This window comes from Platalea leucorodia (genome assembly GCF_965183815.1).
Source record: "Platalea leucorodia genome assembly, chromosome: 17".
NCBI lineage: Eukaryota > Metazoa > Chordata > Aves > Pelecaniformes > Threskiornithidae > Platalea > Platalea leucorodia.
This window is the reverse complement of record NC_138839.1, coordinates 895,379-918,655: the sequence shown is the minus strand read 5'-3', so window position 1 is coordinate 918,655 and position 23,277 is coordinate 895,379. Positions and strand designations below refer to the sequence as shown.

The 23,277-nt window shown below is 58.2% G+C and overlaps 1 protein-coding gene across 1 annotated transcript in view; it reads left to right on the top strand.

Moving 5' to 3' along the window:
- The window catches only part of AJAP1 (adherens junctions associated protein 1), a gene marked incomplete at both ends in the record, with an annotated part of 34,148 nt that extends 13,619 nt beyond the window's left edge, over nucleotides 1-20,529 (top strand). The window contains 4 exons of the mRNA XM_082328881.1: nucleotides 4,643-5,307; nucleotides 16,252-16,339; nucleotides 18,835-19,077; nucleotides 20,457-20,529. Of these exons, the coding sequence (XP_082185007.1) occupies nucleotides 4,643-5,307; nucleotides 16,252-16,339; nucleotides 18,835-19,077; nucleotides 20,457-20,529 (1,069 nt within the window). The remainder of the gene's footprint in view (nucleotides 1-4,642; nucleotides 5,308-16,251; nucleotides 16,340-18,834; nucleotides 19,078-20,456) is intronic.
- Nucleotides 20,530-23,277: the final 2,748 nt, after the last annotated feature.

The window sequence follows — 23,277 nt, the reverse complement described above, 5'->3', positions numbered from 1 at the left end:
CGCCAGTGCACGCAGCTCCGTCATTTCAAAAGCACTAAGCAACCCTCAGTGCTCCCAATTGATTTGGAAACATTGCGTAGTTGACGCAAGCAGCGCTCCGCGCCTGCGTAGCCCATGCACGTGCTTCAGAGCCACAGCGGCGTTGCAGGAGCCATGGCTGCAAAGCGGCAGCCCTGGGCGATGGGCCCAGCTGGTGCCCGAGGGGCAGCGGATTGGGGTTTGTGGCCGGGATGTGCGTTGAGGGGTGCCTGGGGCTGCTTTTCCCAAGCCACTGCTTCACCTGTTTATAAGGTAATCCCAGGACGGAGATTATCTTGCCTCTTCAGCTCTGCAGCAATCCCAGACCGCTAATTACCAAAGCATTTCTCTTGCTTGTGCATGCTCCTCAAAACGCTTGGGGGCTTCTGGCTGTACGTGAAGCTTCATCGGGGTGGGAGGGATTCGGTTGTCCCGGCTTTCCTGGTGGAGAAGGAGCTGAAGGCGCACGGGGCCGGTGGCAAGAGCTGCATTGCTGCTGCCCGCGGGGGCGGTGAGGCCGGAGGAGCCGGGCTGCGTCACCGCGCCAGCCCCGGCCACGAAGGCGCCCTGGCAGCCTCTTCCCGACCAGCGAAGCTCGCGTCCTCTCGCCTCCTTGAAATTTATCTCTCTCTTAAGCACCAACTTTCCTCCTCTTTAAAGCAAACAGCTGCAATTGAAAGGATTCAGGAAGGAATTTTCATACTGGGGAGCTAGTGTGCCGCGTGCGGTGGGAAGGCTGCGACGGCTCCGTATGAAACACCTTCAGCCCTCGTAACTCCATCACCTTTAAAACAGAGATTGGCTCGGTTGGGCTCAGCAAAGCAACCCTGGAGCGCTTAATGTGCATGATCCCTGTAATTATCTGAGTAGTTTCCTTGAGATCTGCTCTTGTACTTCTCGCGAAGCGCAGGTAAATATTTGTAGCGGTTTCCCTTACTGTGTGAGGATCCGGCCGCCTCTCCATCCATTAAGCTGCAGGAGCGGATTTGTGGTTCGCGGGAGCAAAGGCTTCGGGTGAGGAGGGCGAAGAAGGGATTTCATCTTCTCAAATATCTCCGCTGCTCGTTTCTTTTTTTAACCCAATTTCAGACTTTTGTTGAATTTTTCCTTGACTTTGAGAAGTATTTTGGGAGAACGTTCCCATTCACCTCCAAGATGGGAAAAGAAAGAACATGAAAATTGCCCGCACTCCCCATCTCTCTTGGCAATGGAAGAAAAGTTGTGTGTGTGTTTATGGGGGGAGTCGTGAATAATCAAAATCCTGATTTCCAGAGGGTTCAGCGAGCAGCGTGACTGCAGCCCTGCCTGGGGCATCCCTCTAACCCACCACGTAACCCCGGCTGGGGCTGTGTCTGTGCCCCCGAACCGAGGCAGACGGGTGCTACGTGCGCGGCTGACCGATTTATCCCCTTCCCTAGGACAGGACCCGCTCTGCGTGCGGCTGGGGAGTTACCCCATGCACGGAGAGCAGCGAAGGTTCCTCTTGCATCCGCTTCCCGGCCGGTGGGATGCAGCTCGTGCAGTTGCAGGGGGGTTTGTGCCATTTGCTCTCTCAGCAAAGCTCAGGTGTCCCCCCAGCCTCCGAGCAGCGTGAGTCGCTGCCTGCGCCTCCCGAGAGGGGAGCGGGCGCGCTCCTGCCCGGTGTGGCGATGGGGAGGCAGAGGCACGGGGACTCCCCGGGGGTGGTGTGTCGGGAGCGGCGGGCTTTCGTGGGACAGCCCAGGGTTTTTTGGGGCAAACAGAAGGTGGCAGGGCCTCCAGGCTGGACATGTCGCCACTCCCTGGGCTGCCCTTGGGACACGTCTCTTTCGCTGCCAGCTTTGGCGGGGTGCTTCAGTGGGGCCGGGGGAGCAGGAGGGGTGGCAGGGGAGGGAAGGGTGGTCCTGCGGTGGAGCCGGGGGCCCCTGGCCACCACCGGCTCCGCCACGCGCTGCCACATCCCTGCCGCCGCCGAGCACATCGCGCTGCGTTGCCTAGACAACGGCAACTCCTACACACTGCTATTTATTCTGAAGGACACTTGCTCTTATCTGTTGTTGCAAAGCCCTCAAAAGATTGCATGCCATGCAAAATTCCTCTGAGGTAACCGGACTCGCTGCTGCTGTCCCAGAAGTCATCTCCTGGGGCCATGCCAGCCAGCGGGGTGGCCGGGAGGATGCTCCTTGGGTGACAGTCCCTTGGCTGGCATCACTTGAAGGGATGCAGGTGGGAGGGTGACCCACGCCGTCCTTGGGGCGGGACGGGATGCTACCGGGGGCTCTGCCTGCCTTGTGCTGCCCCGTATTGAGCTGTGGGTGTCCCCCACTGTGTCCCTCCCCTTCACCAGAGGCTTTGGCCTGGGAAGCGACGCCAGGAGCAAGGGACACCCCTGCCTATGGGCGTCAGCCGGCGCTGCCTGGCCGTGCTTGGGCACAGCGTTTCTGGCGTGCTGGCACGAAGGCGGGGGTTGCACGTTGCGTTTTGCTCCATGTCTGCCCGCCGCTGCAGGGGAGCAGGCAGTGATGCTCAGGCAGGTCCCGCGCAGGAGCAAACCCCCGTGAGCTCAGGGCTGCCATCGCTGCAGCTTGAGAATGTCACAAGCAGGCAGGAGGAAATGGGAAGAGGGGAAAAATCTGTTTTTCCTGTGAGCTGCCAATCCCAAGTACTGAGGACTGGCATTTTGTCTTTCAGAAGCTTCCACACGGCAGCTGGGATTTAGCGAGCACCGAGTTTGGCCTGGGTGCATCTTCCCTCGCCTCATTCAGCAGCTGTTAATAAAAGCGCCTCGGGCACCGCTTCTCGCGGAGGGCTGCTCGGGCAGGGAGGAGCTCTGGGCGTGTGCACGGGTGGTGCGAGAGGTGGTACCCGGGGTACCGAGCGTGGCGCCAGGGGGGTGCCCGGCACCTCTCCTTCCTTGCAGGGAGACGTTGCAGGTGGCGTTAGGGAGTCAGGCAGAGGCTGAAATCGAGCCTGATGTGCTGCTGGAGTGAATATGAGCATTGCGAAGGTGAATCTGTGTTTAATGCTCTCGCTGGAAGCCTGAGCTCCTGGCTCCTCGCCGGTGGAGACGGGGTGTTGCCTGTGGCACCACTGATGCACGGCACGCGGGGGATGCTCTTCGTGCTGCCCCCCGCAGCACTGCCACCGCTCTGCTGGCCTCTAAAAAAAACCCCACCAACAACATGTTTTGGGTGGTTTGTTTTTTTTGAAGCCTTGAAATCCTTCCTCCCCCAGCCTGAACTATTTTGGTTTATGTTGTCTGTTTCTGGCTCTTCCCTTTCTCCTTCTGCGCTCTTTCCCTGCGTCGCCTTATTCCTCCCCAAAATAAATGCTGTTACGCTTTGAAAAAATACCCAATTAGGAAAAAAAAAAAGAGATCCTCTGAGCAGAAAAAGACTGCGCCTGAGAGTATCCAGGTCAGCTCCTTTAGCTTCATTTGCTCACGCATGGAGGGAGTGTACAAATGCTTCTGTCAACCAGATGCACATTTTGTAGTGCTACCAAGGACTTTACGGGGCGCAGCGCTGCGGAGGATTAGTCTATTTAGCCATATAAAGCTCTCATTAACTCCTGCTGAGTTCGACAAAAGTCTTTCTTGTGTAAAAGCTGAATAAAATGGAGTAAAGATTTTTGGGCTTTGGCCTAATGATTTTTTTTGGGGGGAGTGGGGGGTGGGGAATACAACAACAAAAAAATCGTGTATCAGGCATTTTCTATACCATGAAACACCATGCTTCATGTGGGGTAACATCTTAGGGGAAGGTGCGGTGCTGCTGAGGAAGGGAGAAGGCTTTGATGTGACCTGACCTGATGGTGGCACGTTACATCAAAGCAAAATTTTAAATAATGAGCCTGCCGACAGTTCAGCATGATTTCCAGCTATTTGGTGGAAGAGAGAGCAGTGAAAGGGGCTGCTCATCCTTCCCCGCTAGGTTAGGTGTTCGCTGCAGAAGCGCCCGGTGCGTCCCCGCGGTTGCATTCGGCGCTGGGTGCTGTGCTCTGCAGGAGGGGATGCTCCTGCTGCGGCGTGGGCAACCTCCTCGATAGGAGAAGGGTTACACGTGCAAACGCAAGAGTGCGAGTAGTCTTCACTTCAGCTCATTGAGGGACTAATACCGCCGCCCTCTGCGGGCTCGCTCCTCGTACCTTGGCTTGGAAAGCTGGGGAGCAGGGGCCGGGCTCCCCAGTACCCCTGAGACTCAGAGACCCTGGAGCAAAGGCTCTCGCTGCTGGCGCTCCACTTGTGCCATCTGCTTAGATAGCTCGTCTAAAACGGCTGAGTTTGGGCAACGCAGACGCTGGCCGCTTCCTCAGGGCATTTTGCAGTAAAACCCATCCTGGAGTCATTCACGGCATTCACAGATCCACTGAAAAGCAGCCGAGTCGCGCTTTCGGATGGGGGTCCTTGATCTGCCTTGTTCGTGGTGGTGGGTTTGGTGGTGGGAGGAGGGTGGGGTGCAGGGTGCCCTGCCGTGCTGTTTCGGGGGGTGCTGGCTGGGGCACCGGGAGAGGACGATGGCACCGCTCTCCGGTGCTGCCAGGGGTGTTTCGGGTGGCCGGGCCTGGGGAGCCGAAGCGTGCCGTGCCGGGAGGGAGCACTGGGTTGCTCCCCTGCCTTTCTAACGCAATCACTGTCTGTTCGCAGGTCAAGTTGCCCGCTTGGAAGCCATGCTTGGATTTTAATAGCCATGTTCCACCTAGCCATGGACCTCGCTAGCTGCCAGCCCCCAGCCAGCGGCGCCGGGGGGAGGCTCTCGCCGCGGCCGGCGCTCCGGCACAGACTGTCCCGCAGTTCGCTGTGGGGCGCGGGGAGCGGGGAGGAGCTGCGGCGCCCCGGCCCCCCCTGGACCTGCGCCCCCGCGCCCCCCCTGCAGAGACCCCGCTCCCGCCGGCCGCCCCCCGCCGCCCCGCTGCCCGCCGGCCGCCCCCCACACCGGCCCCGCTCCCGGAGGGGCCGGCGGCACCTGCGTGGCCGCGGCTTCGCCTCGCAGGACGGGCGGCCCACGGCGCTGCGGGAGGTCATCGTCTGGGGCCCCACGGACAAGGAGGACTTCCTGGAGAGCAGCACGCTTCCCGGCGCCTTTGCTACCACCACCGCCACCACCACCGCCGCGACCACCACCACCACCACCACTGCTGCCACCGCTGCTGCCACGCCACCTCGTGCGCCCCCCAGCACCCCGGCTCCCACGCCTGGCGGGGACGTGCCCCGCAGCAGCCCCGGCCGCACCAGCACTGCCGAGCCGGCTGCCGGCCACAGCAGCGGCGGCAAGGATGCTCGCCCGCCCCGCGGGCTGGGAGACAGCACAGGTAGGGTCTGCCAGGGGGCCAGGGGCGGCGGCGGCGGGTAAATTGGGAGGGCTGGGGGGTCCTGGGGCAGGGGGGTCACTGCGGCACGAGCTTCCCCAGCGGCAGCGCCAGCCGGGACGGAGATAAGTGCGTGATGTTCAAGAAGAGCACTCGGGAGGCAAGCGACAGCTCTGATTCATCGCTTTTAGCTGAGGTGTTTTCCAGCACCGTGCTGTGTTTTTCCCATTAGCGGTATCCATCCACAGCCAATCTCCCATAATTGTATTTAGCGCCGCGCTCAGGCACGGCGATGCGTTCCCCCAGTGCTATCTGCTGCGTGGACATGGATGGGAAAGCGGCTTCCCATTTGTCTCAAATTATATTTGTTATTGCCAGTATTAAACTGTGGGATACCACTGTATAGTTTACAGAATTTATTCACTGTGCATTGACTGCTTTTAGCCCACAGTGATTTTCTAGTTGAATCAAAAAAGAATTTTATGGCCTAATCTTAATCCCAATTAATTTATCTAGCCTGCCCTGCTTGGCAGAAAGAGACAAGGCAACCATAATGTTGTTCCTGACTTAAAGGAGTTATTTATAGCGGTAAAAAAACTCCCAACCTACACACCTTTTAAAAAAACACTGGGATCCGCTGGATAAATTAGCGAGGGAGTATCGATAACGAGTGCCGGTGCTCGCTGCGTGACACGCATGATGAGGTCCTCAGCGTTATCTCCCCGGACCTGCCGTGGTTGGTGCCTCTGGCCTCGCTGGCATCGGCCGGTCCCGTAGGCTCGTTGCCGTCAGCCGGCCGCGGCAGCCCGTCCGCCTGCCCCGTTGACGGCACGTGGGAGGATGCCCGGGCGTGTGCCGTGGCTTAGTGGAGTCGGCCGCCTCGTTTAGGCGAGGACGAGCTGCCGGCAGATCGGCAGAGAGCTGCAGCCCCGAGCCTCCGTGGCCCCGCAGCCTCCTCGGGGGCCGACGGCTTTAATCTGCTGGCTCTTAGCTCTCATTAGGGGCTTCTTCCAGCATTGGAGTTTTTTGCTAATTAACTTCTTTTCGCTGAGTGGTGAATGTGATAAACTCCTTCCCAGGGCTAAAGGACCTTTTTGATCTCAGCCCGTCCACCCTGAATTGAAAAGTGCCTGAGCTCCGGATCCGCTTTGCCTTCCGCCGCCGGGGCTGAGCGCCCAGGAGGGCGGTGGGGAGCTCCCGGCGGGGAGCGCCGAGCCCCTGCCGCGCCTGGGGCTGAGCGTGTCGGGAGCCCGCGGCCAACACCGTCTCGAAGCAGCGGCCGTGCCGTCGCCGGCTTTGCTGGCACCGCGCCTGTGCGAGGCCGTGCGCTTGTCGAGCCCGGCTCCTCTCGGTTACATAAGCTTTAGCGGCTGGAAGTGTTTGTTCTCTGCTGGGAAAAACATATGGCTACAAATTAGGATTAGGTAACTCGTCTGTACTTTTTACTTGCCTCAGCGAGCATTGAAAATCCCCGCCCCGCCGTCCTGTAAGGCGCCGCACGTGGCGATAGGAGCCCGAGGTGGGCGGGCGGGCAGGGAGGGATGCTGCTCTCACAGCTTGTGGTCCCTCAGCTTTCGCTGGCGGCAGCCCTGGGGGTCGGGGTGGTCCCGCGTGCAGCACCCAAGGGAGCTGGGGCCACGCCGGGAGCCGTCACAGCCGCGCCAGGGCTCCCACAGCCGAGCGGACCCGCGCTCCCGTCGGATCAGGTGCTGCTGTCGTGCTAGCGAAGGCGCCACGTTCCCCATGCCCCTCCTGCGCCGTGCCCATGCTTCCCCCCGTGCGTTGCCGGAAAGGGACTGGCTACCGGGCGCCTGGTGATGCTGGGGGCCTGGGGGGCGCGGGGTGGGGGCACTTCAGCGAAGGCAGCCACGCTTGCTTAGATGAGCGGTTAAAGCAATCCTGCTCACTTAGATCTTCCTCTCGCCCTGCGCCTCCCTGCTGAAGAAGTGAGAGGAAAAAAGCGAGAAACAATGTCTCCGTGACTCACTAGCAGCAAAAACAAGCTTAAAAAAAATTCCCCTGGAAGAGCAAATACTCTGCTTGTAGGTAGGAGAGAAGGCAGAGGCGTGATTCCTCGCGCTGTCCGGGGTGAGAGGGGGCCGGTGCGTGCCGGCGCGCGGGGGTGCGGTGGGTGACCCGCGGCTCAGGTGCTCTGTCCCGCTGCCACCCTGCCCGCCCGGCGCCTGGCGGAGCGCTGCTGGCGCTCAGATGGGGACGCAATGTGTTCACCCAGGCGTAGTTTATGCTTATGCTTTTCAAAACAGTGCTTCCTTTTTCGGGGGCTGTCATAATCGTTTTACGGTGGAGCACAGAAAGAGAGAAACAATTAAAATTCCAGCGTGCTGGAAGAGGCGAGGGCTGTACGGAGCCTTCCCTGGGGCGGCTGCGGGGCTGCTCTCCGGGCGGGCCGGGCTGCTCCGCCAAGGCAGAGCGTCCTCCTGTACTACGGGCTCAGCCGAAAAACAGAAGAAAAGAGAAGAATGAATCGGAGACTGTCAGAGCGAAGGCATGAATTGCGCTCGCTGGGTTGTCTGAGGCTCTTCTTTCAGTGTTATTAGAATAAAGCCGTCTTTAATTAAACCTTTAAGTGCTTTATAAGGCAGAAGACTTTATGTGCCGTCTGCTGCTCTTAACGGTGATTTGATGGCCGGTACACGACGAGTTTGGCATCGTGCTGTGCAGGCAGCGTGCTCGTGAAGGAGCCGGTGCTAAGGGGCACCCCGTCCCCGGGGCAGGGGCGGGGGCCGGGTTTGCCGGCCGGGAGTGCTGCGGGTGCTGGTGTGGGCACCCGCCGTGCCGGCAGCCGGAGCTGAGCTCCTGGCGTGCCCCTGCCCGCCCTCCGCTCCCTCCCCACTGCTGGCCAGGAGCGTATCGGGAATAAATAATAACAGAGAGACATTCGCTTCCCTGCTGGGAGCTGACCCTGCCTTCAAAAAGAGGGTGCAGGAGAGGGGGCGCTGGATGCAAGGAGATAGCGGATGCAAAAGGCTTCAAAGGAATTAATTAAAGATAAAATGTGTTTAAAAGAAGACCTTGGGCGGTTAGGATGGAGCCGCTGCTTTGATGCGCCGTGCAAAGGCGTGGGGAGCCATTGCAGCCGGGGGCCGGAGAGGAGGCGAGGGGGCTGGACAGCATCTCCTGGGCCGGCACCCGCCGGCCGCCTTCCCGGGGCATGCCGAAGGATCCTTTGTAAGGCCGTGCATCGGCTGCACGGGAAGGTGGTTTTCCTTAAGGATGGAGGATGGTGGCTGAAGCAAGAAATGAGCGTGGCCGTAAGCTGAGCTCTCTCTGGCGAGGGAGAAGGGACTCGCTTTCTCCCAGGGATTAGCAGATGTCGTGTGTGCCTTCACCCACGTGTGTCTAAATGAGCCAGAAACTCTCCTCTGCTGCTCTCAGAGATATTTATTGCTCGGTGATATTTGCTGTAACACCTGGGAAGATAAGTCTCAGTGTCTTTAGCATAAGCCTCTAGGATCTTCGTTCTTGGCAAGAATATTTCGCAGCAGCAGCAGCAGGATATTCTCCTTTCATCAGTCCAACCCAGAACACCAGGAGGTTTCCAGGAACCTTGGTTTTTTTGCTGAAGAGCTGCGTTTTCACTTCAGGATGACTAATGCTCACTGGGCTGGGCTTCGGAGCTGATCGCCCTGATTTACCAGGTGGAAAACCAAGGGGCTTTGCCTGCACAAACTCTGCTTTGAAGGCAAGAGGGGTGTTAAGAGGAGCGGCCCCAAGGCGATTTCCCAGCACAGCGGGTCAGGCAGCGGGTGAACCGGCTTTACACCGGAACAAGCTTTTCCAAGAAGACTCCTGCCATATCTCACCTCCTGTATCTAACCCTCGTGGTTTTTGTAAATTATTTTTCTTACAAGCTATTAAACAGCGGTAGGGTTGGTGTTAGGGCAAAGTCTGACTGATCCCCCCTGGGAAAGGCCATTTGTGGCTGTGATTGCAGCAGAACGGCCATGCAGCACTCCCGATTGAATTTTTCTGTCCCAAAGCAGTTTTATTGGCTAGATGAGGCTTTCGGGGATCAGATGGGTTTTCTGATGGCTGGGGGAGCTGTAATGCCTCCTGAGTCCAGCTGGTTTTCCCCAGCCTCTCTGCGATGCTCGGGAGGAGGCAGAGGCATCCCGGTGCCCGTGGCGTGCAAGAACAGAGGAAGGAGACTGGCGGCAGGGAGGAGGACGGGATGCCGAGCCCCGTGAGAAGATCCCGCTTCGGAGAGAGCCCCTCCTTGGGCAGCCGCTGGCACCGATGTCCCCGCATCCAAAGGCAGCTGGGGACGATGCCCAGAGCAGGCAGCCGGCCAGCTGCTGGGCTCGTGTGCCTGATGGACTGGTGTGGAGCGGGTCCTCTCGGGTGGTTGCCATCTCGCGTTGCCCGCTCCGCTCCCCGCAGATGCGGTACCTGATGCTCAGCTGCTGCAGACCGGGGAGGCTCTGTGGAGCCCATCAGCCCGGCCATTCCCCGTTCCTGGCTTGCGCGGCTCTTCCAGCTGCGTTCTGCGCGCCGGGGCGCAGGCAGGGAGCCAGGCCCAGCGCCACGGACGGTGGCTACGCCACCCGAGAGGGACCCTTCGCTGTCCGGCCCTTGCGGGCAGCAGGTGCTGGCGTGCCCGTCAGGCTCGGGGGCGCGGCGTGACCGGCTGCCCGATGCGCTGCCGCACCGAGCCGAGCGCGGGGCAGGGCGGAGGCGGTGGTGACAGCGCCAGTTGTTGGCTTCTGCATGGGCTGTGATGCTTACCATGGAAATTGCTTAGAAGGTTATTTTGGCCGGGACCAATTGCCATGGCACCGATTCCATCTGCGTCTCCATCATTTCCCTCTCTGTAAGCTCTTCAGCTGCTCCCAGGAGCCAGTTTCTTATCAGTGCTCGTTACTGGGAGCCCATTCGGGATGGTCGCGCCTTGGCTAGATGCGATGCTTGGATTGAGGAGCGAGAGGGAGAGGCGTTAGGGCCCGACCGTGCACATGGAAATCCTGCTGCAGTCAAGGTCGCGTCTCTCCGGCTCACCCCTGCGATGCCGGACGGGCCCTCCCTGCTCCCCGCCACGTGCCGGCAGACCTAGCCCTGGTTTATTTGGGAGATTTACCCTCTTTCAGCATTTCGACTCGCATTGGGAGTTGCGGGAAGGCTGAGGCAGAGGGGGGAGAAAGAAGCAAGGAAGCAATCTGCGCGGGACGCGTGCGGGAAGGGGCTTAGGTGCTTCGTTGCAGCCCCCCTGGCTGGGGTGCAGCAGGCGTTGGGAGCATCTGTTGTTTTTCTGCCACTAATGGTAACTCAAGATTATGCTTTGCAAAATGAATCGGAGCTGTTTTTTCCTTTTTTAATTTTATGCAGCTTAGAGGCCTTGACAAGGGTCTTCAAAGAGTTGCGGCTCATAGCTGTTTTTATTGGGAAAATGAAAAATACGGTCTCCCTAACCAGAGCTGTTGAAATGAAGGCCTTGGGGGATAGAGGTTCTCTTTGTTTTTAATTAAGAGCTTATATCTCCTGTTCGCTGCCATCGCGCACTTCTGCAGTAGCAAGACATTAGTCTCGAATGGATTTTCTCATGGAATTAATTCTGTTGATGCAGAGCTGTCCAGGAGCCGTTTCAAAAGGTGGCCAGAAAGGCCAAAACTCAGCGCTTTCATCTCGGTGGCAAATATATGGCCTTTAAAATAACATATAAAAAAAGCCCTGGCCTTTGCTTGCTTTGAGAAGATTGGGTTTTTGCCAAGATGTGGGGAATTTGGAGCTGCATTTTGTGGGTTGATGCATGGCTGCTGCCCGAGCGGCCGGGCTGGGGCTGCTGCCCGCGGCGCTGCTGAGGCCGGGTCTCCCACCGCCGGAGGGGACGAAACGTCCCCGGCGAGAGTGGAGAGTGCTCGGACAGCGTGAGAGTGGAAAAACCCAGCGATATTTCAGCATTTCCAAGGGTTCAAAGAGCGCCTTTGAAGAGCTTTCCCTCCTGGCAGGCGACACATTAAATTCTGCTGCAGTAGCAGAAGCGCAGGGGTTTGGACACGCTTTCAATTCCATTAAATACTTCTCCTGTAATTACCCTCGAGTTAAATGGTCACTGCGTCAAATTACCTAGTAAAAGCCTTGTAAGAGGGAACCGCTCGCAGCCCCCTCACCGAGATGAGGCATTTACAGGTGCCGTGGCCGCGCCGGACGGGGCGGCAGCTCGCCGGGCGTCCCTCCCCGATCCTGCGCCCCAGCCCCTGCCCTTCCTGCAGCTTGCTTCTTCGCCCGTTGTTAACGTGTAATTGAATGTCCGCCGGGTTTTGTAACTCGGTCGGATCGGAGCTTTGCCATTTGAAATGTTTGCCACGGAGACGAGCAAAGAAAACCGAGCCGCCGTAATTCCTGCTTCCAGGTGCTTTCCTGCAGCCTGCCCCGCATTCTGGGGGGCAGCCTCTCGCTCTGAGTTACGCGCGCGCCAGAAGGCTTCTCGCACCAGAGGAGGAGGGTAATTTTGCTTTATGAGCTATTGATTTTATCCTCCAAGTCCCTTTCCTCCAGACAGATTGGGCTCCTAGGGCCGTGTTTAAAATAACGCTTCGCTCTTGGCAGCCATCTCTCTCTTTCATCTCGCCTCGCGCCCCGGGTGGTGTCCCTTAGGGGACGTTGCCCTCTCCCAGGATGCCCCATCCATTAACACCTTCTCTTGCAGATTGGATATTTCTGTTCGATTTTGCTCGGTACGGTTCTATATATTTCTTTGAAGCCCTAGAGGAAAGGATCTGATGTATTTGTAAAGTAAGAATAAAGACCTATTAGTCTTTCTTCCCAGGGAATCATCCCAGTTACCCGTCAGGTCCCTTTCCCTCTTTCCATCGCTGCCGTGATTAACGTTGTTGGGAAAAACATTTCCCGTCCCCTTGAAATCCCCCCAGGCTCTAGTGCAGAATTAATATGCGATGCAAAGGAACTTTCTTCTATGCCGGTACATATGGCAACTTATGTATGTGACGGAGTCTAAAATTATCCAGCCCTTCTTAAAATCCATGTGTCCTGCTCCGAAGAGCTGCCATCCTTCCCAGTGCTCAGCCACCTGCAATCTGTTCTGCCTGTGCCTTTCTCATTATGTAAGTGCAAGGATTAATTGCATCGTTAGGTTCTCCCCTGTCCCTGCCGCCTCTGCCTCGGCTCCCATCTTTGCAGAAGGTCTTGTTTCTGACGCCGCTTCTGTTTTCAGAGGAATCGGGCACTGGGCTGTTTTTATTTTATTTTTAGTCTTTCCTTTTATCTTTTTCGGCGGTGTCCCACTGGGAGCTGCTCCAAGATTGCCGCGAAGGATGGGGCCGGGCTGGCTGCGCCGGGCTGCCGCCGGGGTGGGCGTCGCTCCTGACCCGGCACGCGCGGGAGCACCAGGGCGGGCGCGAGCTGGGGGCTGGGAGCTGCCGGCTGCGCTCCTTGGGTCTGTCAGGACACGGCTCCCGTCGCGACTGTCCTCCAGGGACCCAAGTGCAGGGCCAGAAGCCTTTCTCCACGCTTCGCCTGCAGCCAGTGGGGTGCTGGCGGGAGGTGGGGAGCCCTGTGGCGTTTTCCCCATGAATTCCCTCGGGGAAGGAAAGCCAGAGGCAGAGCGGCCGAGGAGCACATAATTTGGCCCTGGGTCCCGAGTCACTCGTGGGAGGTGGCCGATCTCCCCAGCTGGGTGGAGGACGGTTCCACCAGCCCATGCAGCTCCGGGCTCGGTGGTTGCCGAGCGGTCCTGCCCACCCGCCGCAGTGTCCCCATGGGTGTTGGCTTTCGGTTCAGAGCCCCTGCAGCCTGCAGAGCCATGAACGGTTCTGCCAGGCCCTGCCAGGTCTCCTCCTCGAGGGCACGAAGCCCAGCGGCTGCTCCCCGGCGTCAGACCCCTCCGGAGCTGGAGCTGGTGCGGAGGCGGTGGGTCCGGGTCCTGGAGCTGGTGCGGAGGCGGTGGGTCCGGGTCCTCCCGTCCTCTGCCACCACCATCCCCAGCCGTCGCGTTTCCTTCCCCTGACCGGCTCTTTGTTCTGGCAGCTGCTCGTGCCAGCCGTTCTCCGGAGGAGCCTTGTCACAGCGCGTTTGAACCAATTGAAGTGTAATTGGGAGTAAACGGAGGAAATGGGTCATTTGCAAAATAGGTGCTTGAGTTGAGGGAGAAAAATAACCCTGACGCATCCCATCCCACTGCGCTCCGCTTCACCAGGGCGCAGGGGCTGGCGAGCAGCCATCCGTCTGTCCGTCTGATGGCTCCCTGGGCAGGGAGCGTGTGGCTTGCAGCCCTGGGGAGCAGAGGAAGAACCCCGAAGTACGCGGGGTTTGCAGCATTCTGCACCTCCCTGCGTTTTGGTGGGCTCTTGTCTTCCACTGGCTTGGCACTGGGACCGTACCATGATCCAAAGAGCTGGCATTTTGGAAGCGTTGGCCTTCGGGAAGTCATTTCTCCTCGGTCCTGCCTCTAGAAGAGCCCTTCGCCAGCGATGTCCGTGGCGTGGCTGACATCTGCCACCGCCTTCTGCTCCAGACCACGTCCCGTTCTTAAACCCAGGAGACCCCTGCTCTTTTCTCCAGCTCTTCTCCCAGATCTCCATAGCGTATCTGCTGGCAAAGCGGAATAAGCGCTAGAAGATGCCGGGTGCGTGCTTCCTTCCAGAAACCCTTCTGCTTTTATTTTGGAGGTGAGTGCTTTTGCTCTGCCAGATGACAGAGCTCTGTGGTCGCCAGGGCGGGTGCCAGGCCATCGCTCCCCTCCCTTCCCACCAGTCCTTCCCAAGCAGCTCCCTCCCCGGCAGCCCGGTGTCGGTCGCTGGCTGCTGCCCGCCCTGCCAGCACAGAGCTCCGGGGCTGGGAGCAAAGCCTTCTCCGCGAGCCCTCGCTACCCGAGTGCTTGGCACTGGGCATGTTTCGGTGAATCAGACTCGCCAAAGGTGACCTTGGTTTTATTACATTAAACTGTCAAGACTCACATTTCTGAGCGTTTGATTTACGCCGGGGATGCATCCTGGCAGCAAAGTCTGCAGCGCTTCCTAAAAAGGTGCACTGCTAGCTGGCCTTGTTGCTCAAAATCTGGGATTTTATGGGTCTCTGCATCCCAAGTGAGGATCCGCACCTCCTTCCCGGGGCGGCCAGCAGCGAAGCCTGGGTCCTGCGCTGTGGACAAGGAGGAGCGGATGGTGGATCTTCAGCAAGGATGCTGAGGAGGCGAGGAGTGGTGCTGAGGCACGCGTGCCCGTGGGCAGGGCTAAGGAAGCGCCGGGGAGCCCCTCGAGCCGTGGCGCGGTGCGCATTGCGCTCCCAAAAGCTGGGAGGCTGCTGGGCTGCGTGCTGGAGGCAGCCTTCGGAAGGTGGCTTGTGTCTCTTCGTGCGCCCGCACAAAGCGGCTTCCGTCTCCCCTCGGGAGCCCTCGTGGGTCGCGACAGCCTTGCGCAGCTTTTCTCCCGCTCTTCCCCAGGCGAGAAGCATTTTCCATCGTGTTTCGGGGGGGTTAGGGGTTCTTTGAGGTGCGTGGGCTGGGGAGGTGTCGAAGGCTGCAGGACCTGGGAGGCGGCAGCTTTGCCCTGGGAGGCAGGCTAAGCTCGAGCAGCTTCTCTGCCTCGATGAGTTTTGTCAGCAGCGTGGGCGTTCAGGCAGGGACCCAAAACCCCCAGGGCGCAGGGATGAGCAGGGGGAGACAAGATAACAAATTTCAAGGGAGTCAAAACTCCTGTCCTTCGAGAGAAGGCAGCAGAGCAGCAAGTGTGGTCCGTGGTTTAAAGTACCACTGATAAATCTCGTCTGGCCTAATTACCCAGCCTGGTGCTTGGGCTGCTGCTCAGACTCGCGCAAGCCTGCCGTGGGAGCGGGGTGCGCTGTGCCGAAAGCTGGGGAGCCATGGCGTGGCCCCAAATCCGCTGCTCAGGAGCGTGGGAGAGCCCTGGGCGGCATTCCCGTGGGAGCGTGGGGATGCTCTGCGCAGAGTCCCCGCGGAGAGCTGCGCTCCGGGCTGCAGCGGGGGCTCGCCGCCCCCGACGTGGCTCTCCCAGGAGGGCTTTCCGCCCTCCGAGGAGGGGGTGCGCCTGGCGCACGCCGCTCTTGCCAGGGAAGGGATGTGCGTGCGTACGGCTGCCGGCACTGGAAGAGCCACCCTCCTGCCACCTCCTTCCCTGCGGGCGTCCCTGGCTCCGGCCGAGCCGTGGCCCTGCGCAGAAACCGTCCTTGCCTGCGGGCAGCCGGCCGGGAGCCCGCGCGCTCTTGTGTGGGAGGAAGCAGCGATTTCCTTGCCACCCGCACAAGCTGGGAGCGCTACGCATGTATTGCACAGATGCACATATATATATATATATATAAAAAAACCTGCTTGTTTACCCGTCATGCTAACACTTATTTATTTATTAAAAATACCATCCATCAGGAGCTGCAACATCTGTTTGTGAAAAATAGCACATCCTTGGGCTGCAGCCAGGAAAATCATTTCATTACGAAATTGCAACTGTAAAGCAGCACAAAATCACAAACATACTGTACATTGAGATGCTTTTGTTTCCAAACTGCTCATTAGGAATGATACACGAGCCAAAATTATACCCTGTGTAAGGTGAATTAGGAGAAAATGAGCCCATCCGACCTTCTAAGTGAGCAGCAGTTAGTGCGGTAATTATTATCTCTGGTTAATCCTGCACCCGCTGCAAGGCTGCGCTCAAGTTTCCCTTTCCGTCCCGGAGGGGATACGTCTTCACATCTCTTCCGTTCTTCGTGCCTAATTCGGGCTGACAAGGAACATACTTGAGAGGATAGGAAATGAGAAGCCTGGCTTAAAGATTATTTTATGTAAGGCAGGAGAGAGGATTGCGTCGCCGCTGCCGGGGGCTGCGTACGGCCCCGCGCCGGGGAGGGCTCGGGAGGAGGCGGCGGGGGGGTCTGTGCGTGGCGGGGGGCTTCGCTCGCCGCTGCCCGGGATCCCCCTTGGCTCCCATCCCCACTCTCTCTCGTTTCTTTTCTCTGCAGGTCTGGCGGTTCATCAGATAATCACTATTACCGTGTCCCTCATCATGGTCATAGCCGCTCTGATAACAACTCTTGTCTTAAAAAATTGGTAAGGTCCCTCCTGGGTCTTTTTGGCTTGGGGACGCGGCGTGGGGACAGGGACAGGGTGGGGACAGGGTGGGGACAGGGGTGCCTTTCCAGCTGCGAGTGCTAAAGCCCGTGGCATCCGCCGGGATGGCTTCGGAAGGGCGTTGCAGGAGAAAATCGGTTTTTTATACTGAAAGGAGGTTGAAGCACCTGGGTTCATCTTTCACTGCATGGTGGGTGGCTTTGGGGACCAGCACGTGGCCAGGGTCGGGTGGCCGAGCCCCACGTGGGACACGTGCCCATCGCTGCTCCGGGGTGGCCTCGCTGCAACGTGATGCCACCTGGTGAGGTCAGAGTGGTGCGCTCGGCCGCAGCGGGTGTCCCCGCGAGGGTGCCAGGACCTGCCCTGCGCTGGGTGGCATCTCCGCTGCCGCCTCGCTTAAGCAGCTTTGCTGCTGCTCCTTAGCACGCCAGCCTGGCTCAGCAAGCAACAATTGCATTTTCTGACCTTCGGAAGGGCACCTTCTGAGCCCCTCGGATGCTGCCGGTTTGAAGCGTGCCCCATGCCCCGGAGCACTCGTGCGCTCCTCCAGCTTAATTTGCTCCCGTTTATTCTCTCGGCATGGCTGGGCGTATGGCAAAATAGGTTAGCTTTTCGCTTCAGGCGCTCATGGCTTTACCTATTTTCCCAGGGAAACTGGCCTACTTTGAGGTCAGCGTTGCTGGTGTAACGGTAGGGCTGCAGCTCTGCGCCGGCGGGAGAGCTGCCGCACGGCCGCCTCCTGCCCGCTCTGCCCGCCCGAGCTCTCCGCGGGTGCTGCGGCAGATCGATTCCTGCGCCCAGGGGGAAATTAGAAAACCAGGTTGATGAAGAAGCCTGCTCCCTCCCCAGGATTAGAGGAAAACCTGTTTGCAGGGCTGCGGAGGCATCCTCATCTCAGCAGAGCTCTAACGGAGAGTTGCAGGTGGCCGAAAGTGCCAAGTTACTTGCCCCGCAGATGAGTTTGCTTTGCTGGGAGTGGGCCCGCAGGGAGGCACCAGGAGTGCAGCTGGTGACGCTCGGTTTGTGTCTCAGACAGGATTTACTTTAGTAAAGTTCCCTAGTCATAGCAGTATTTCAACGAAAGAGCGTGGAAAATACTTTCTAAACCACTTCTGGGATTTTTCTCTACTAGTGGTCATAAGCAGCACATGTCATTGATCTGGCCGACCACAGCTTGGCAGAACAGCTCGAATAACCTAATGCTGAAGCCAAAAAGGGAAAAAAAAAATAAATACAGTGATCAGTGCAGAATAGAAATTGTTTACAGTAAGTGAAATTGGGAAATCACTGGAGAATACGTGCAGGCGAGCGCAGTCAGCAGTCAAACGTGTCCCAGGCAGAAAAGCAGCACCCCGATGAGTTTGCTCAGCTCTAACGTTTGCCACACTGCTTTGGTTTTTCACGCCGTGTTTCACCTCCAGCGCTGCTCGTGCAGGCGAGGGCCGGCTGCGCGCTGGCTGCGGGCTCCGCGGCAGAGCTGACCCAGATCCCACGCTCGGTCCCCGGCCCCAAACGGGACGTGGTCTCTGCCCCCGTCCTTCGGCTGGCGCTTGTCCCCCTCGGGCAGGGGGCTGTGCGCCACGCGAGTGTCCTTGTGGTTACTCCTTCTGCAAAGGTGCCGTGGCGGAGCTGGCGGTTGTTTCAGTGGCTGTCTCTTTGGGTCGCATCAGCTGGTGCAGAGCAGGCTGTGCCCCGCTGCTGGCAGACGCTGCCGCCCTGGCCGGGGCCGCTGCCGGGGCCGCCTCGTGCTCCTGGCCCCGCAGGTCTCCCTCCGCAGGCAGCGCGGGCAGCGCCAGCATCCCCAGCTCCTGCTGCCCTCAGAGTTGCAAACTTCCAAAACTCCAGTATTACGATAGGCACTGTCAATCCTTTTTGGAAAAAAGTGACATCTTAATTAAATCAGCATCTAGACCTTTAAATAGGAAGAGCCTGATCTGGGGCGGGTTCCTGCTAGCTGGCGTTCTCCTTGTTTCGCACGTACCGAACCAGAAGCGTTGCTCGGCCACGAGATCCTGTGGGAGCCTCCGGAGGCGGTGGAGTCCCCGGGGAGCAGGGCTGCCCCGCCGGCCGTCCCTCGGCCGGGGGGAGCGTGTCTGCCATCTCAGACCAGATTCTGAGCTCAATAAGTTAAAACCTTTTGGTGCCTCCCAAATGGAAAGGTTTTAACATCATTGTCCTCACCTGTGTCTTTTCACTTACAAAAAGGCTTTCATTTCCTGCAGGTACAAACGTATGACTCGCTAAGTAATTCCTCTGGTGGTAAAAAGCTTGTATCTAAAATTTAAATTTGATCCTTTAAAAAAAAAAAGGGCAAGCCAAGTAACTGCTTGATTGTGGCTGATCTTTCCAAAGTGCCTGAATTCTAATCTAATATTGAGCGATGTGTAATTAACGGCCGATAACGCGCGTTCCCCTGACGAGCGTCAGCGATGCGCGGTGCGTCGTGTCCCTTCTTCTCTCCCCCGCCGCCCCAGCTGCGCGCAGAGCGGGCGTCCGCGGCGCAACAGCCACCAGCGCAAGCTGGACCAGCAGGAGGAGAGCTGCCAGAACCTGACCGACTTCGCCCCCGCCCGCGTGCCCAGCACCCTCGACATCTTCACCGCCTACAACGAGACGCTGCAGTGCTCCCATGAGTGCGTCCGGACCCCCGTGCCCGTCTACGCGGAGGAGGCGTTGCGCTCGCCCGGGGATTATAAAACAACCTTCAATGGAAACAGGTGAGGCGGCCGGCACGGTTTCCCTGCGGGTTGGGGAGCACCGTCCCTCCCCGGGGGTCCGCTGCCCCCTCTCTTCCCCGGGGACAGGCCCCGGGAGCACGTGGCGGAGCTGCCCTCCTCCAGCTCTCCAAGCCGCCGCGATGCTCGCCCGCCCCGTAGCTCAGCATGGGCACGGCCGCTGGACCTCTCAGCCCCCCGATGAGGATGGGCAGTCGGCTCAACAAGCCCTGGCAGTGTTCTGCACCGCACGTTTTTCGGTTCCCGGCTGCTGCCGCCAGCACATAAGTGCTGCTGGATCCATCTTCCAGCGTTCGTGCTGTCCCCTAAGCGGCATCGAAAGAGCTGCTGAGTTGCGAATGAGCGGGGTGATTAATGGAGAAGCGGGCGGCGAGAGCCAAATGAACCATTTGTCTGGCGTGAAATAATGATGCATTAACAAGGGGACTTAGCAGCAGCTGGCGGCGTGGTGTAAAAGATGCGAGCCCTCGCTCTGCGTGCCCCTTGCCTGCGCGGGGAGGGAGGTGGACGGGAGGGCTGGGTGAGTGACCTCTCCCCGCGCCCGGGCTGGCTCCCAGGGCCCTTGCACTGGGCGCTGCTGCGGTTTCAGCATGCGGGAAATGCATGTTTCCCATCAAAGCTAGAGGAAAAATCAGGAGGAGCGTTTTGAGGGGGAAAATGAGCAACTAGCCCTCCACGCAGCCTGGCTGGACCGTGGCGTGCGTGCCACCGCAGCTGATGTCCACCTGCATGAAGGACAGAAGCCAGCAGCTTAATAGACATCTTTTTAACCATCATCGTCTGTGTGCCTGCGGGGGTTTGCTAGTTCACATTTTTCGGGTTTCCTCAGATCTTGGAAGGCAGAGAATTGGCAGGGATTGTCAAACCATTTCGTTGAACGTACCTGTGCGTTGATGTTGATGTGAACCCCAGCTGAGTGATGCGGGGGTGTCCTTGTTCTGCCTGGAAGGGGTTCGTTGCTTTTCTGCCATCAGGTGATGCTTTCTGGGACCTCTTGGCCTCGGTGCCTTTCCAGGCAGCCTGGCGGACCCCCGGATCCCCGCTGGCTGGGGATGAGAGCCGGGGAGGTGGCAGGTAGGAGATGCCCTGCTGCCATTTGGGGTCGGACGTCCCCAGAGCAATTGGCTGCCTTGAAAGGTGCTCATGCACAGGGGTAAAGCTCAATATTGCAGTCCATCTTTTTCTTCTTTCTCCTCTTTGCAGCACCCTGGTTTCCAAGGCCAATAAGCCCATTCAAAGCATTACTTTAGCGATATTTTTTTTTTCCTCTAAAAAAGCTGATTTTTGCAGCAGGCCACCTTGGCTTGCTCCTTGTGTGTTATATGCCAGCACGTGCAAGCCCCTTTTTCTGCTCGCTGCAGACCCTCTTCTTCTGACCGGCATCTTATTCCCGTGGCCTTTGTGTCTGAGAAATGGTTTGAAATCTCCTGCTGACTGGCCGAAGCCTGTTTGACTTCTGGGGGCAGGGCAGACGCCATCGGGCTGTTTCCTGGTACGTACCGCGCTCCCCCGCGTCCATCCCGTGTCCGCCACCCCGTGCCCGTCGTCCCCTGCCCGCGGGCAGCCGCTCTCTTCCCTGCCTGGTGCCATCCTCCCGCTCGCGCTTCGTGTGGGACGTCGGACCCGAGCAGGGTGGCTCGCCCGGCTGGGATGGCCGGACACAACTCCCGCCATGGGTGGGACATTGGGTACCAAATGGCTTTTCCACAGAGGTGAATTACAGACGGGCATGAGCTAAGCGTCAGGGTCTGGGATGGATGTGGACTTGAGAGCGAAGGGTCCCTGGGGCAGCCTTGAACTTCAGCCTGATCTTGTGGTTCCAGCCCACCTCTAAAACCTCAACAAGCGATAGTAATTTCTGTGCTGTGAAATGGCCTGATCTGTAATTAACCTCCTGTTGCATGATGGACAGCCCGTCTCATTCAAGGGTCACGCATCCGACATGCACGCTCCATCAGTAACCGAAAACTCATTTGATGATGTTTGCTGTCATCAACACTTCCATGCTCCTGCTGCAAGGGTGCCGGGGTCCTCCTCTTCTGCCTCCTCCTCCTCCTCCTCCTCCTCCCGTGCCCCCCTTTGCTCTGCGGGAAGCCAAGCCTGCAAGCCCATGGACGCGGTCCTCAGCAGCCGGCTTCATGCCTCGGATACTGCTGCAACCAAAGGAGTACAACAACGTTGTGCTGGTTTCAACAGTACATTGTCTGGGGATTTTTTTCCTTTTTGAGTTGGCTTGAGCCGTTTCCGCCTCCTTGTGTTGCTTTTGGAGGTGGCACGGCCCATAGCAGTGGCAGGAAAAGCAATTAGGGTTCGTGGTGTGCCGGCTCACCGTGGGGCAGCGGTGCCCGTTCAAGCCACGCGCTCAGGTGAATTAACTGGTCTGTCTCAAGTCCCTGCTGTAATGAATCATATATTCAGTGTAAATGAAATTTCCAGCCTTCCCTGACTGCAGCTTACTTGGAATAGCCTGTTTAACATTATGCTCAGCTATTGAACACAGAAATATAATTAGATTAGAATGGAAGGGAATAAAAAGTTAATGGTCTCGACTGTGCTCGGGGCTGGCCAGGCCGGGTGAGGTGTGCACCCACCTGCCTGCGCGGCGGAGGGCAGAAAGCAGAAAGCGAGGGTTCAGCCTCTGCCCGCTGGCATCTGCCCGCAGGGTCCGGCTGACACCACCCCGCGGCTCGGCCCCCTGAGAGCCTCTCCTGCCTGGAGGGGCTCTACGATGAAATTTAAAAGGCTCTCACTCCTCATCTGTCCATGTTCTCTCATTACTTCTCTGACTCTCTGCTGTCTCGGGGGGACAAAGTGTGAAGGTACCTGGCCGAGAGCTGGTGTCAGTGAGCAAGGGCGGCTGGAGGATGAACAGAGAGGTTCTGCAGGGTCGTGCTCAACAGCACGGGCGGGCACTAGCTTCAGAAAGCAAACGGCAATAATCCACTGTACCTTTTCCACCGCGGGCTTTGTGGTTTGTGAGGTCTGTCCATTGGCTTAAAATTATTGAAAAAAAAAAAAACCAAAACCAAACCCAACACAAAACCCAAGCCAGTCACACTTGGATGCCATCAGCAGCTCTCGTGCCTGAAGTAGAGGGAAGGAGAATGAGCAGCTCTGAGCTGGTGCCTGCTATGGGAAGCCTGGGCAATTCCCACCGCTCCTGCCTGAGGTCCTGTGAAACTCTGCAGCAAAGACCGTGCCCTGGTCATCTCCCTAGATTTCTTTAAATAGTCCAAAGGCGGTCCATTATGCCTTATTAAATCCTTGAAATTCTCATTGACCTGTTTTCATGGAATCCATAAAATGCGTATTGACGCGCTCTGGAAAAATCTATCCGAGTCATACCTGGAGCATTAGCTCTGTAATAGTGTTTCAATTATTTATACAGTTCTGGAAGCTGCTGTTTGGTTTCATTAATGTTAACAAAATGAGATTAATCCAAAAACTGTTCTCTGCATGTGTACACGTGCATATGTGTGTTTGTGCTGGGATATTTCTGGAATACACATGCGTAAGTGGTCCGTCACGGTAAAAACCAGGCGATGGCCATAGATCCCTGCCATATGTGGGGAGTCCTGTAGAGAACGTCACCGCGGGACAGGTAACAGGAGAAGTTGTCTTGGTCCCAAAATGGGGTCAACCCAAATCCTGTAGAAGTTCAAAAAAGGTCGCTTAATGTTTTTTCCACACCGTGCTGTCTCCCACGCACGTTTGCCTACATCTTCTGCCGGGGCGCGGTTGTTAGAGTGAGGAGCTGCCGGGGTCATGGCGCGTACGTCTTCGAGAGGGCTTTGCTCAGCGCGGCAGTGCTGCACGGCTGCCCCTGCCGCCCGGTGTTTGCCCGCAGCCCGCGGCGGCCGGTGTGGCTCCCCGGAGCTTCCCAGGAGCCTGCGGTGGAAAGGTGCATCACAACCCCATGCAAACAGCATTTTGCATGAATGCATCTGTGCCAGTTGGGACATCCCACAGACGGAATGAATATTTCAAGTGTCGCATGTCACTGTGTAAGGTAAAACCTCCCGAGAGCAGATGGCGTTGCGATGAGCTCCCTGGTAGGCTGTCCCCTGTCGTCGTGGTTGCCTTGTACTGGCACCGGGCAGATGCTGCCGAGCGCAGGAGGAGCGGTGGGACTCGGGATGCCTTTCCAGCTCTCGTTTCTAGAGGAGAGGCTGGGGGAGAAGG